This window comes from Aptenodytes forsteri, unplaced genomic scaffold (assembly GCF_000699145.1).
Source record: "Aptenodytes forsteri isolate BGI_AS27 unplaced genomic scaffold, ASM69914v1 Scaffold159, whole genome shotgun sequence".
Lineage (NCBI taxonomy): Eukaryota > Metazoa > Chordata > Aves > Sphenisciformes > Spheniscidae > Aptenodytes > Aptenodytes forsteri.
In genome coordinates, this window is record NW_008794747.1 from 2,364,008 (window position 1) to 2,376,700 (window position 12,693).

General features: G+C 40.0%; 1 protein-coding gene across 1 annotated transcript in view; it reads left to right on the forward strand.

The window, feature by feature from the left end:
* Positions 1–10,240, forward strand: part of ZFP64 (ZFP64 zinc finger protein) — a 12,533-nt gene extending 2,293 nt beyond the window's left edge. Inside the window, exons 2-6 of the mRNA XM_009274082.1 lie at positions 108–407; positions 1,804–1,965; positions 2,976–3,038; positions 3,650–3,901; positions 8,029–10,240. Of these exons, the coding sequence (XP_009272357.1) occupies positions 108–407; positions 1,804–1,965; positions 2,976–3,038; positions 3,650–3,901; positions 8,029–9,329 (2,078 nt within the window). The 3' untranslated portion in view covers positions 9,330–10,240. The remainder of the gene's footprint in view (positions 1–107; positions 408–1,803; positions 1,966–2,975; positions 3,039–3,649; positions 3,902–8,028) is intronic.
* The last annotated feature ends 2,453 nt before the right edge of the window (positions 10,241–12,693 follow it).

Genomic DNA, 12,693 nt, shown 5'->3' on the forward strand with positions numbered 1-12,693 from the left:
GCGGTGCCCTAATTGACCCCCCGCAAGTCCCGGGCGGGCCAGGCCGCCCCGGGGCTCCCCGGCAGCCGGGGCGTTTGGTCAGCGGGATGACTGTGTGTCAGTTTGAGCGGTTTCACCCATTTCCCTTCTCTGGGGACGAGCTCTTGACCCTGCTCCTGTTTCCACAGTTCCCGGCGGCACCACCGTGCTGGTGGAGCTCACCCCCGACATCCACATTTGTGGCATCTGCAAGCAGCAGTTCAATAACCTCGATGCCTTCGTTGGGCACAAGCAAAGCGGTTGCCAGCTCACCAGTGCAACGGCCGGGGCCACCAGTACGGTCCAGTTTGTGTCGGAAGAAACGGTACCATCGACACAGGCACAAACCAAAGCCAGGACCATCGCTTCGGAGACCCAAACCATCACAGGTATTTTGGTGTTACATACCAGGAGCTTGAAAGCACTCGACTCGTGCAAAGTGGCAGCGTTACGTAGCCCTCTGCTCGTGTGTCCCCATCACACTAAGCTAAAATAACAGTTTTCACATTAGTTGTCGTGTACCTGAAGCAAAGGAAGAAGAAAAAAAAAAAAAGTGATGTGCTGCCTCCGTGGTTTTGGTGTGACAGCAGTTACTGAACTTGCATCTCAATTAGCAAATTCACTTAGAGAATTGCTTAAGTCTAATGTGTTGTATAACCAGCTTGTGCAAACTAATTAAAATTGTCAATACTTATGAAAAATAATCAAATTACTACGAATTTTATTTTTTAAGAGTGCTCTTGATGAAAAACAGACACAGAATTGCTGTCGGGCGCCAATCCAGGCCTTTTTATGTGAGAACACTGCATTCCCTAACGTTGCTCCCACAACTAATTGGCAGGAAAAATACTACTCAAAATTTCTGCCTATGCAAAGGCTCAAGTGAGGTCCTGATCCTGCAGACATTTAAATACAACTAGAATTTTGTTCCGTGTGTGAAGGTTTGGCCTTCTATATATAGTTTTATTTTATTTTATCTTTGTCTGGAACCTTACTAAAATCCAAATTATTTGGCTTTAATTTAGATAGACAGATTAGGGCAGAGAATCTGGAAGAGCAGTGAAACAAACTGAATTCAGGGCTCACTTCCAGGAATTTTTGTATTTTAATCCCTCAACTCTGTGTAGGTTTTGGATGAGTCATTTTTCTGCTTCATATTTACTCATCTTTAAAATGAGGGCAGTTATATGCTTCTGCCCTTTTGGGGTATAGCGTTGTTTAATTGATTTAAAAGCTGCTGCTTTGGCTGAGATAGCTATTACTCACAAGAATAACAGGTGAAACTAAAAACAGTATAGTTGAAAGAAGCTGAACTTTTTTAACAATTTTTAAAAAAAAATTTGTTTACATGATGCCTTTTTGACAACATTTGCCATATAAATAATTTGGGTTTTTTATCCTTTGGGCTGTAGCACAGCCAGTGTTGAAAAACAAACATACCTTTATTAATGTAAGACCTGGACAGGCATCAGAAGAAACTGAACTTCTGAAGAAACTGAGTGGTGCAGTCAGATGGGATTCAGAGGGAGACAAGTGGGCCTGCGTGGGGTTGTACTAAGTTCAGTGTGGCTCATCGGGTCTTGACAGAATTTTCACTGATAGCAGGGTAGCAAGGGAGAGAAAAGCCTTTCTCCTTTCCCCCTCCCCCAGGTGAATAGGAAGCCAGGAACAGGAACGTTGCTGGAAAAAACAGAATAGAGAAGTAATTAATGAAACTAGAAAATAATGAGATTTTTCTGATTGGAGAAGTTAATGTTCTCAAATTGAGCTCTTTTATGTGTTTAGTTTCTGCACCAGAGTTTGTTTTTGAGCATGGCTATCAAACATACCTGCCCAGTGAGAGCAGCGAGCCTCCAACTGCTGCTATTGTCTCTACACCACCAAAAGCACGTTCAAGAAAATCCACTTCCTCACTTACACAGAAGAAACTAAACTGCTGCTATCCAGGTAAGATGTGGACTATACCTTTTTCCTTTTCATTTTAAAATTGATAGGCTTCATATAGCGATACGCACAGTAGCTCTGTCTGTCTTAAGCAGCTTAAGAAGTGCCGAACCTGGAAGGCAATTTACTTACTAAGGGTATGATGTAGTACCATTGATACCAGTAGTAGTTTTTGCTATTGATTTCACAAGCCCTTAGACTTCGGTGCTATACTGTGGTATACTCCGGCGATGCCGCAGTGGGTTTGCATATAGACATTGGCCTATGCCTACACCCATAGCAACGTAAGAGCAGAGTCTTGTTACCTTTTTGCTAACTGCCGTTGTACATGAGAAATATTATACGTGCATTTTGCATTATATGTTTTGTCTTTGGTCAGTTAGCATTTTTATTAAGGATGGATTGAACCAAAGTATTTGGAGACCTTAATGAGTAAAAACCATGAAATATGCAGAAAACGTGCAGAGATAGCCATGTAGATGAGTAGTCATATTAATGGTAGCAGAAGTTAACAGTCTCTTTTTGCAAGCTTGCCTTCATTTGAAAGGCACATTTCAAATGCTTAGCATTCATTTCTGTGCTCTAAAAGTGTAGCACTTTCCACTTGGACAGAATTCCTGAATGGTGAGCTGTTACCTGAGTTCCCAGTTGCACTAACTTGAAGTCATATGTGGAATTAATTAGTTCCCCCAGCATCCCCTGTGTACTCTAAAGAGCATCTCAAATCCTAGGCAGAGATTCCAGAGAATTTGTTTCAAAGTTCACAGAAAACGATAATGTAGAGAGTAAATTGCCTCCTAGGGGAAGCATTAGAAAACTAAAGTTCATAGGTAAGCCGGTCACTATTTTAGGTAGATGTGAGTAAACAAGATAGGGAATTCGTTTTCTGTTCATACTGAATTTTAAAGAAAATGTTCTTGATAAGAAACATAATGCCCAGAATGTGGTAGTATATTTTTATTATTTTGTTAGATTGTCCTTTAATTTAATGATCTTAATCTTACCATTTTCAGGTTGCCAGTTCAAGACTTCCTATGGTATGAAGGATATGGAACGTCATCTACGAACACACACAGGTTTATATAGTTGCTATATTTTATTTTTGGTTGGTTTCCTCCTTTTGGCTTTTTGCCAAAAGGTATTTTGCTACAAAATAACGTATCTATAGTTAAATTAGATAGAATGTACACATGTGTCTGTACATTCTTGTGTTGTATTTCTCTGTGCCTGGGGAATTGCCCTTTTTGGGTAAGCCATGCCCCACTATGGGCAGTACCACTCACAGCTATGAAACATGAACACTATACATCGATTTAAGGCACAGTTAAATTTCTGAGATGCAGACCACGTGTTTATCGGGGTGCTGTGTGGTGGTGGTGCGTAAACCTAGTTTGTTCTTCTTATGGAACAATGATTCCAACATTTCACTCCCATCCCCCTAAACCGCAATTTCCAAGTTGTAAAGAGAGAGTTCCAAAGGGTCTTCTAAATTTGTTGCACTTGTGCATGCAGCCTTCTGGAGCATAGAAGAATTCTTAGCTGATAGGACGGCTGCTGAAATCCAATGTCCAGCTTTTGAAAACTAGCCCCATTTCTATTAAGTGTTTAGTGTGTGCCTTTTTTATCGCAACACCATTCTTACGGTGCAAAAAGTCTTGATGTGTTGATGGTCCTCTGTTTGTTTCAGGAGACAAGCCCCATAAATGTGAAGTTTGTAACAAATGTTTTAGTCGTAAAGATAAGCTGAAGATGCATATGCGTTCTCATACTGGGGTGAAGCCTTACAAATGTAAGCACTGTGACTATGCAGCTGCTGACAGCAGCAGTCTCAACAAGCACCAGCGCATTCACTCCAACGAGCGTCCTTTTAAATGCCAGATCTGTCCTTACGCAAGCCGCAACTCTAGCCAGCTAACTGTACATCTCAGATCCCACACGGGTAAGCTTATACTAAAATTCCTATCTGTAAAGGTTTGAAGGTCTTGGGGAAGATTTTAAAAGGTATACAGGTGTCAAGATGCCAGAAAGGGCCTATTCGAATTCTCAAAAGCACCTAGGCATCCAGCTTCTCTGGATTTCTTGGGCATAGAATCTAGTAGGGCAATACAGCTCTACTAAAAATACCTGGAAGCAATCAGAAGACAGATCTGACTCTTGGTAGATTTTCTTCTATATTGATTTTGAAACTGCCTATTAGATGTTCTTAAACCAGTAGAACTGAAGGATCTAATTTATTGATTGATTGATTAAGAGCATCTAGGTTCCTATCTGTGTTTCTCAAATCTGGTCCACTATATTAGAAACACTGAAATTACTTTATAATTGAACTAGTTGTATCAATGCAAACCGCAGCTGCATAATTTAATTTTTCTTGCATCAGTAAATTAGCAAGTAATTAGCAATTTAAGTTACTTTTTTTTTTTAAAACCTTCTTTTGTGGTACCGTCCATGTGCAGACTGATGGACATTAACAGTGTAGTATGAGCAGCTGGAACTATATTCTGCCCATATCCTTTTTGCTCTGTGGACAGAAAGCTTTAGCCTCCAGGCTTATAAACGTATCATTTTATATTTGAATTATTTGCCTAGGTTTCATTTTAATAAGATTTCTCTTTTATAGATTGTTCCTGATTTGCTGTAAAGATACTGCTGTACAGTTGTCTTTGTACAGTTGGTTTTGTATGTTGTTTTTCATTTAATCCAGGGTACTGGATTAGTTTCTGCGTTGTCTTTTATACATTTGATTAGTTCTGTGAATTTTAGCTGCAAGGTGGTTATGGTTCAGTGATTACTAGATTAGCTTTGAACCTATCCTACATCTGATTCTGAATTGGAGTACTAAACAACATTAGTTCAGATGTGTGCAAGATGGGATTTATTTTGAGTAGATAAAAGAAATAAATCCCTGGTGCATTGTGAAGGAGGGGAGGGTTAAACCAATCTGTCTCTAGCAGAAAAGAATCTTTTATACTTCACAAATCTGCTGTGATGGAACAGGCAGGACTGTCAGGCAGTTGTTTTACAAGTTTCCCTCTTTCTATTGCTATGTAAGAAGATGTGATGGTCAGTCAAAATAGTATGGGTTGTTATGAGAAGTTATCTGTTAGTGAACACACTAGTCAGAGAATATGGTATTGCATTTCCCCCATGTCATGTAAGAGTGTGCATAGTTGTGCATTTATGTACATGGGCAGGTATGCTCTGAATTTGTCTCTGGGAAAACCTATGAATGGTTGTGGTTCTCTTGTATTTCCAGTAGAGTTCGATGGTTTTTTGTTTGTTTTTTTTTTTTTGTGGCGTTAAATATTGCAATAGTTGGGAAGGTTTTTTAGGCTACCTTCTTTCTTTTTGGCAGATCAGTTTGTTGTATCTTAAGCAATTGAATTATGCTAAAATTCAAGTCTGTAGTTTTGTTGTCTCTTCCATTTCTGCAGAATAAATCCTCTTTTGTAAAAGGACTTCTTTTGATTCACTGAAAGGAGGCACAAGAATTTTGAAAGTAATCATTTCATCCTTGTTAGGTTACAAAGCTGTTATGCACGCAGCCAGTTTTAGGGGAAAAGTAAGACTGGTATGTAGAATATATTGCTTACTGGAATTAAGTTAGTCATTCTCTAGAAGGTGAGTGTAATCTACATAGCTCAGCGTGAGATCATCTACGTAGCATTACTTGTTGAACTAGTCATCTAAAGATCAGTTTCCTGTTAACTTGAGTAAAAATACTCTTACAATTAATAATTCCAGGATCAGATACTCTTTTTTCAAGCTATATTCTGTCAGTGTCGATTATGTATGGACAGAAATGTAAAGAAATATAAGTAATGGACTACTCTTTAAATAAACGGAACCAACATACTTTGCTATATTCAGCAAAAGTACTAATTCTTTTTCATATATTGTGCTACCCTGTATGTGAAAATTAAGTCATTGAAATACATACTGTACCTTCAACAGCAAAGTCGATAAAAATTCAGTAGCTGAGTGTGCAGCTGAGACTGTAAAATAAACTAGATGAACAAACAGTGCATCTTCATTAATAAAAACTGTTTAATATAGATAATACACCATGTATCTTAATTATTAAACAGATACATGGATTAGCACAGTAGGCCACAACTTGATTTGAAAAATATGCAGCTAAACCTGTGACATATGTAGCTGGATAAGCAAATTATGCAAAATTATACAGCTATCACAAACTCTATAAAATATTAACGTATAAAATAAATCAGCCATTTGCAGTTTGATTATTAAAGAAGATAAATGCTTGCTGAACTAAGTACACTCTCTTTTTCCCTCCCCCACCAAGGGTGTCTTAGAACCTAATAACACAATTCTTCCACTTTTTCAAAACAATACCTACCTAAAGACTTCATGCTCAGGTACTTTAGAGAACTACATATTTAGATTACAGAAAAAAAGTGAACTGTTTTTTAGTAGGTTTGCTCTGGATTTTTTTTAATGGCTGCAGAACGGAGTCACTGGTCTTTACCCTGGAATTGATTATGGGCTAAACAGAGCTACAGCTTAATTTGGTCATGCATGTTGTGACACAAGCCTGCAAATAATGAAAATGCAAAATTTTAGATTTAGATCCAGGCAATTCAAGTGGTTATTCGTGCAGGTAGTCTGATGTAAACAGGCTTACAGAGATGAGCATGTTCATTTTTCATGCTTTATCAGTTAAGAATTTGACCTAACTTTCAACTACATTGTTAGGTTTCTGGATCAGCATTGCGCAAAAAAAAAAAGGGGGGGGGGAATAAGAATTTTGACCTAACTTCAACTACATTGTTAGGTTTCTGGATCAGCATTGCGCAAAAAAAAAAAGGGGGGGGGGGCACTTATGAATATCTTAGGTACCTGTTTGCATGAATGCAAACTGATGCTGCGTGAATACAAACTGATACTAGATTTTCTTGAAGTGATCTGTGGAATGTTGTTACATGTGCTACATAGGGCAAATATCTCTTTCTTGGTTGCTGTAGTGCCAGGAAAACAAAAGCTTAATGTTACTTCTCTGTGTAAGCACGTTTCCCCAGACTTATGAATATCTTAGGTACCTGTTTGCATGAATGCAAACTGATGCTGCGTGAATACAAACTGATACTAGATTTTCTTGAAGTGATCTGTGGAATGTTGTTACATGTGCTACATAGGGCAAATATCTCTTTCTTGGTTGCTGTAGTGCCAGGAAAACAAAAGCTTAATGTTACTTCTCTGTGTAAGCACGTTTCCCCAGAGTCAGACTTGCATGCATGTTTCATTAGTCTCACATTTGTCTTTTCCAGTTGCATTTATGGAGCTGTGATCCCTCTTTTTTTTCCTGTAACTGTAGTAATGCTATGGTTGTGCAGTCACCTGACACTGACCTAGGTATGGACTTTTGTCCCTACATCTCGCTATGTTCTGGACAAGAGTTTCTACTGCCTTCCTGTCCCAGCAATCATATTTGTGCTGCACCACATGAACCAGGCCAAAAAAGTAACCAGTTTTTCTTGTCAGCTGATCTAACTCAAGGATATGGTTGAGCAGTAGGGCTGGTGCCTATTAAGCATCTGTTTCTGCAGTAGCCTACCATTTACCTAGGCTTACAGTTAACCTACAAGCCTCCCTGTAAATCTTGTAGCGTAAACCCGAGACATGGATGTGTTTATGTTGTTTTTTTAGACTTCAAAAATATAGCAGCTGTAAAGTTACAGTGTTTATGTTTATTAATTTTAAACACTAGTTGAGATACACTGTTGCTAAAGAGGGACAAATAAGAAACTTCAGTTGCTTCTCTGGAGCATACTGAACAGTTTTACACACAAACTAAAAATGGAGAATATCTAAGATGCAGACATGAAAAAGCAACAGATGTGGACAGGCGTGCTTGTGGAGAGTTTGCACACAAATATGTCAGACCAGGTGATAAATACTGTGCCGTTAAAGTTCTCTACATCTTGAAAATATGTTGGGAGTTTACAGAACAAGTCAGCTGTACATAATTCATTATAGCACTGGTCTCTCCAATGGATCTTGGTGTCTCATCTGTAATTTGAACTGTGGTTTTTTTGTTGACAGGAGATGCTCCTTTCCAATGTCAGATGTGTCCTGCTAAATTTAAAATCAACTCAGACTTGAAGAGGCACATGCGTGTGCATTCTGGTGAGAAACCTTACAAATGTGAGTTCTGTGAGGTCCGGTGCGCCATGAAAGGAAACTTGAAATCCCACATTCGTATCAAGCACAGCATGGAAAATACTCTCAAGTGTCCAGAGTGTGAATTTCAGTGTGGAAACAAAACAAGCCTTCGGCACCACATCAGAACTCATCAGCCCGAACAACCAGTGAAGTGCTCAGAGTGCAGCTACTCCTGCTCCAACAAGGCAGCTCTGAAAGTGCATGAGCGAATTCACTGCAAAGATCGTCCTTTCAAATGTGAATTCTGCAGCTTTGATACCAAGCAGCGGAGCAACCTGACAACTCACGTGAGGAAAGCTCATGGTGACAAAGTCAAGACCAAGAAGCAAACGGTGGAGAAGAAGGAAGGAGATAGGCCAAAGCAAGGTGGCTCCAGGCAAGTTGCCAGATTGGATGCCAAGAAAGCATTTAAGTGTGACCTGTGTGATGCTTCCTTTGTCCGAGAAGATTCTCTTAGGAGTCATAAGAAGCAGCACAGTATGTATAATGGCTCTAAAAATAACGAGCTGGCTGTTCTACAGCTCCAGATGGATCCCAGTCGGCAGGCCAGTGCCCCAATTACTGTCAGTCACCTCCAGGTCCCGCTTCAGGCTGCTCAGGTTTCTCCATACAATGAGGGAAGGGTCAAGATCATCGTGGGTCACCAGGTCCCTCAGACTAACAGTATCGTTCAGGCTGCATCAGTGAATGTCGTGCCTCCTACATTAGTTAGCCAGAGTCAGGAAGACCTCTCAGCCAACAGCCGCTTGCAGCTGCTGGGCCAAGTCAGTTTGTTGGCACCGCCTCCGCCTCCCATATCTCAAAGCGAAGCAGGGCCTGTGGCACAACCAGCAGTTCTTCTCACAACCCATGACCAAAGCGATGGAAGCGCTTTACATCAAACTCTGATTCCTGCTGCTCCTGTCAGCAGTCATGAGGCTTCAGCAAACCAAGCTTTCATCACCAGTTCTGGAATCAGCTGCTCTGACTTAGAAGGCCTTAACGCTTTGATACAAGAAGGAGCAACAGAAGTGACTGTGGTTAGTGATGGAGGTCAGAGTATAACAGTGTCCACTTCAGCTCCCCCTCCTCCTATATTTTCTTCATCCTCTCACACAGAAGCCCCTAAGCAGACCTACTCTATCATTCAAAGTGGAGCCCACACAGCTTTGCTGTGTCCAGCAGACTCCATACCAGATTAGTCACAAAGTACTATTACTAAACAAATTTCAATCTCGGAGGCAGTGCTGAATTCAGCAGAAATGCATAGGACATAAGTGAATGCAGGATTTGTCCTACAAAGCCAAATACCTTTCACTTACACATTTTACTTGTCTGTACATGGACACACACATCTTGTATGTGAAAAAGAGGATGTGTATATTATGTGCCTCTATTGAAATCGGAGGCTGTGTTCTTTGTAAAATCTGATCATCGAAGGAACTGTTGACAATTTCACCAAGCAGTAAGCGTCCCAGAATATGATTCTTGTATTGTGCTGGCTAAAATAAGAAAGCCTGACCTTTATGATGAATTGCCTTCACAGCAGACTCGTTCTTTCATGCACACACAAAAAGGTAATAGCCCAAGCCATTGTGAAGTATATTTTTAAGTGAAGTCTGTTTCAATTACATGCTATGTATGCATTAACTGCACCTGGCTGATTGTTGATCTGTAAGAAATGTCTACTACTGGGTCTAATGCAGCCCTAGTAAAGTTTAAGGGGACTGTTCTTTAATATTTGTAGAAGTTGCTAGCACCTGGCACTTAATCTGGAAATGCTTTTGCAGAAGACCAGGTGATCGGTTTTAGAAAACAAAAGAATTTTGTCCGTCCATCAGTAATAACTGACTTTGTTAGCAAGAACACTATTACAAATCATGTATATGGCACAGTGGTCTCTGTCAGAGGCAGCTGTGTTTTAAAGAACAAAACAACTGCAAATATATTTATTACAAACACTACTTAAATTTTGTTTTTATTTTGATGCTGCCTGTTTGTAGTTGCATGGGTGGTAAAACTGCATTACATTTTGGCTCTTTTCAAGTCAAAGGGGAAAAAGGAAAAGAACGAATTCATTCCATTTAAAATAAAAAACCAATAGATTCTAATCTGAGGTCTGAAACTCTAGCATAAATTCAGATTGGATCACAGTAGATAGTAATTTACTCATTGTATGATGCACACTTCTATAATGAATGAATTCTAGGCTGTATTTTGAACTATGCAATATTATAGTCCTATCTGGTGAGCATTCTTGTAATGGTAGCTAATAATATCTTCACTATCAAACTATCTAGTTAAAGAACAGACTCTCAGCTTGGGAAAATAGACAGCTCTGTAGGTGCCCGGATCTGCAAAAATCAGAGATTGCTTCACAGCCAGACAGCATCCCAAGGATGATTGTTAACATACATGAAGACTGAAAAGAGACTGTTATCAAAACCAGCTCTGAGATTCCCTCTTGGGGAATCAAAGTCAAGTTCAATTTCACAGTATTTGCTAGTGGGAGACATTGAATGATTGCTTTATGTGCTAGAAACATGCTTGGAAAACTTTTAAAGATTATATAATTAGGGCCACTTTCTGAATAGGCCTCGTGTTTGAAATTTTTAGCTTGTACAGCCTTTAGTTTGTGTAGGTGGGGGTGGTCCCTGCTCCTTCCCTCTGTGTGGTACGTACTCTGCGTACAGTGTAAGGCTTCCTGCTTTACAATGACGAGTAGGAAAATGCAGTCATAACTCACAAGTACAGTCGTACAGGTTGTTCTTGAAAATATGACCTCTGTTTTTTGTTGAAATAAGGGTTGTTTAAACTTGAATGCTCCAGTATCGGTGTCTTCATTATTTATGGGAAGTAGTATTTTTGGAGTTCCATATCTCTTCTGCCTTCCTAATCCTTGATTCTAAATTAATGTTCTTTTAAAACAAAAAACCCTTCCAAATAATCTTGGTTTTAAAATCTGGGTTTTGATTTGAACTGTCTGACAGCGTGCCTGACACTTGTGGATATCAGAAAACACCACACTCCAGTTAGAGGGAGAAACTTCATAAATGCTTAATTAAAAAGGCATTATTAAAGACTTGTTTCCTAGCCCTATACTGCATTGAAATATGAAGCAAAAGTTACAAGTTCCCTTACAGTTGTATTTCAGGGTTTATTTCCTACACTTGTTCTCCAACTTTTCTGGTGATACAGGTTTGTCACCTGTTACCTGTCTGTAGGGAAGAGATAATTAATTTAAGGAGCTGACAAGACCCAGTTCCAAGTCACCGAGCACACCTATTTTTATATAAATTAGAAGTAGGCGGGAGGTTTTTACTACATTAGATCACTGCAGAGCATTCATTGAGAACAATAAATTGAAAGCCTAGATACTTTGAATTTTAACGCTGGCATTGCAGTTTTGTGGCTCTCCAGTCATGTTTCATTGTTGTGCCTATAGCACAGACCTGATCATTACATTTCAACTGTGTTGAAACTGCTTGTAAAGCACTTGGAAGATAAAAGGCATCACGGGTAAGTGCTTGATCTTATTATATGTGGTCCCTGATATCCAGGTTGTAAATGATCACTGGAGCAGCATAGATCAAACACTTTGTTATCTTTGAATTAAAATGCACGGCATAGTAGCAATTCTTCACTATTAACCCATCTCCAAATACACATGTACATATGTGCGTGATCTAAACCATCAGGCTGTGTACAGTGTTTCTGTGCACTGGGCCAACAGTTCTTGTAAATACTAGTGAAAGATGGGGCACTTTCAGTCCTGTAACAGTAAATACACATTTTTCACCCAGCTTACGGTGGTTGTAGACCATGTGCAGCACTGGCGTTGCAGGGGAGGAGATGCTTCCCCAGGAGCACGAGTGCCTGGCGGGGCTGAGCTGCCCAGGCTGTGGCGTGTGTGACGAAACAACTGAGCTGCAGGAGAGCAAGCTTGGGGAAGTTCAATGCAGTGGAAGTTCAAGTCTATTTGACCTGCAGAGGGAGGGGGCTCCTTCAGGTCATCTCAGTGGTCCGGTCTACAGCGCTGCTCCACACACAGTTATGCTAGCATGGCAAAGTAGATGGTAAACTACAACCAAGATCAAACCAGAGGTGGGTCAGGCAGGAGATTTCTTCCAACTCCTTTTTTTGCCAGATTGTAATATTGAGTGATACAAATGGTGATAGCAAGTTATACTCTCAGCTTTCAAACCCTGTGCTAGGTCTTTGAGTAGGATTAACTAGTCCATTGGTGATCTAGGTTTTAATACCAGTTGTTATGTATTTTCCCTTTATTGTAAGACAGAATGTAAATTGATCTGCTCTCACATACTTGGTTTTGTCACTGGTAAGTCTGCCTCTGTTACCTGCTTGCTCACATGCCATCTTCCCAATATTTCCTGCTGGTTGATTTTATGAAAGCTGGCAATCTCAAGGATAATTATGTTCTAATTTCTACGAGCCACATGGGTAGAGAGTTTAAGTATCCCAACTGAGGGGCTTGCATGTCAGAGACCCTGGTGATGGAGCTTTCCAAGTGCTCCAGCTGGACAAGAAACTTCTGCCTGGGACATG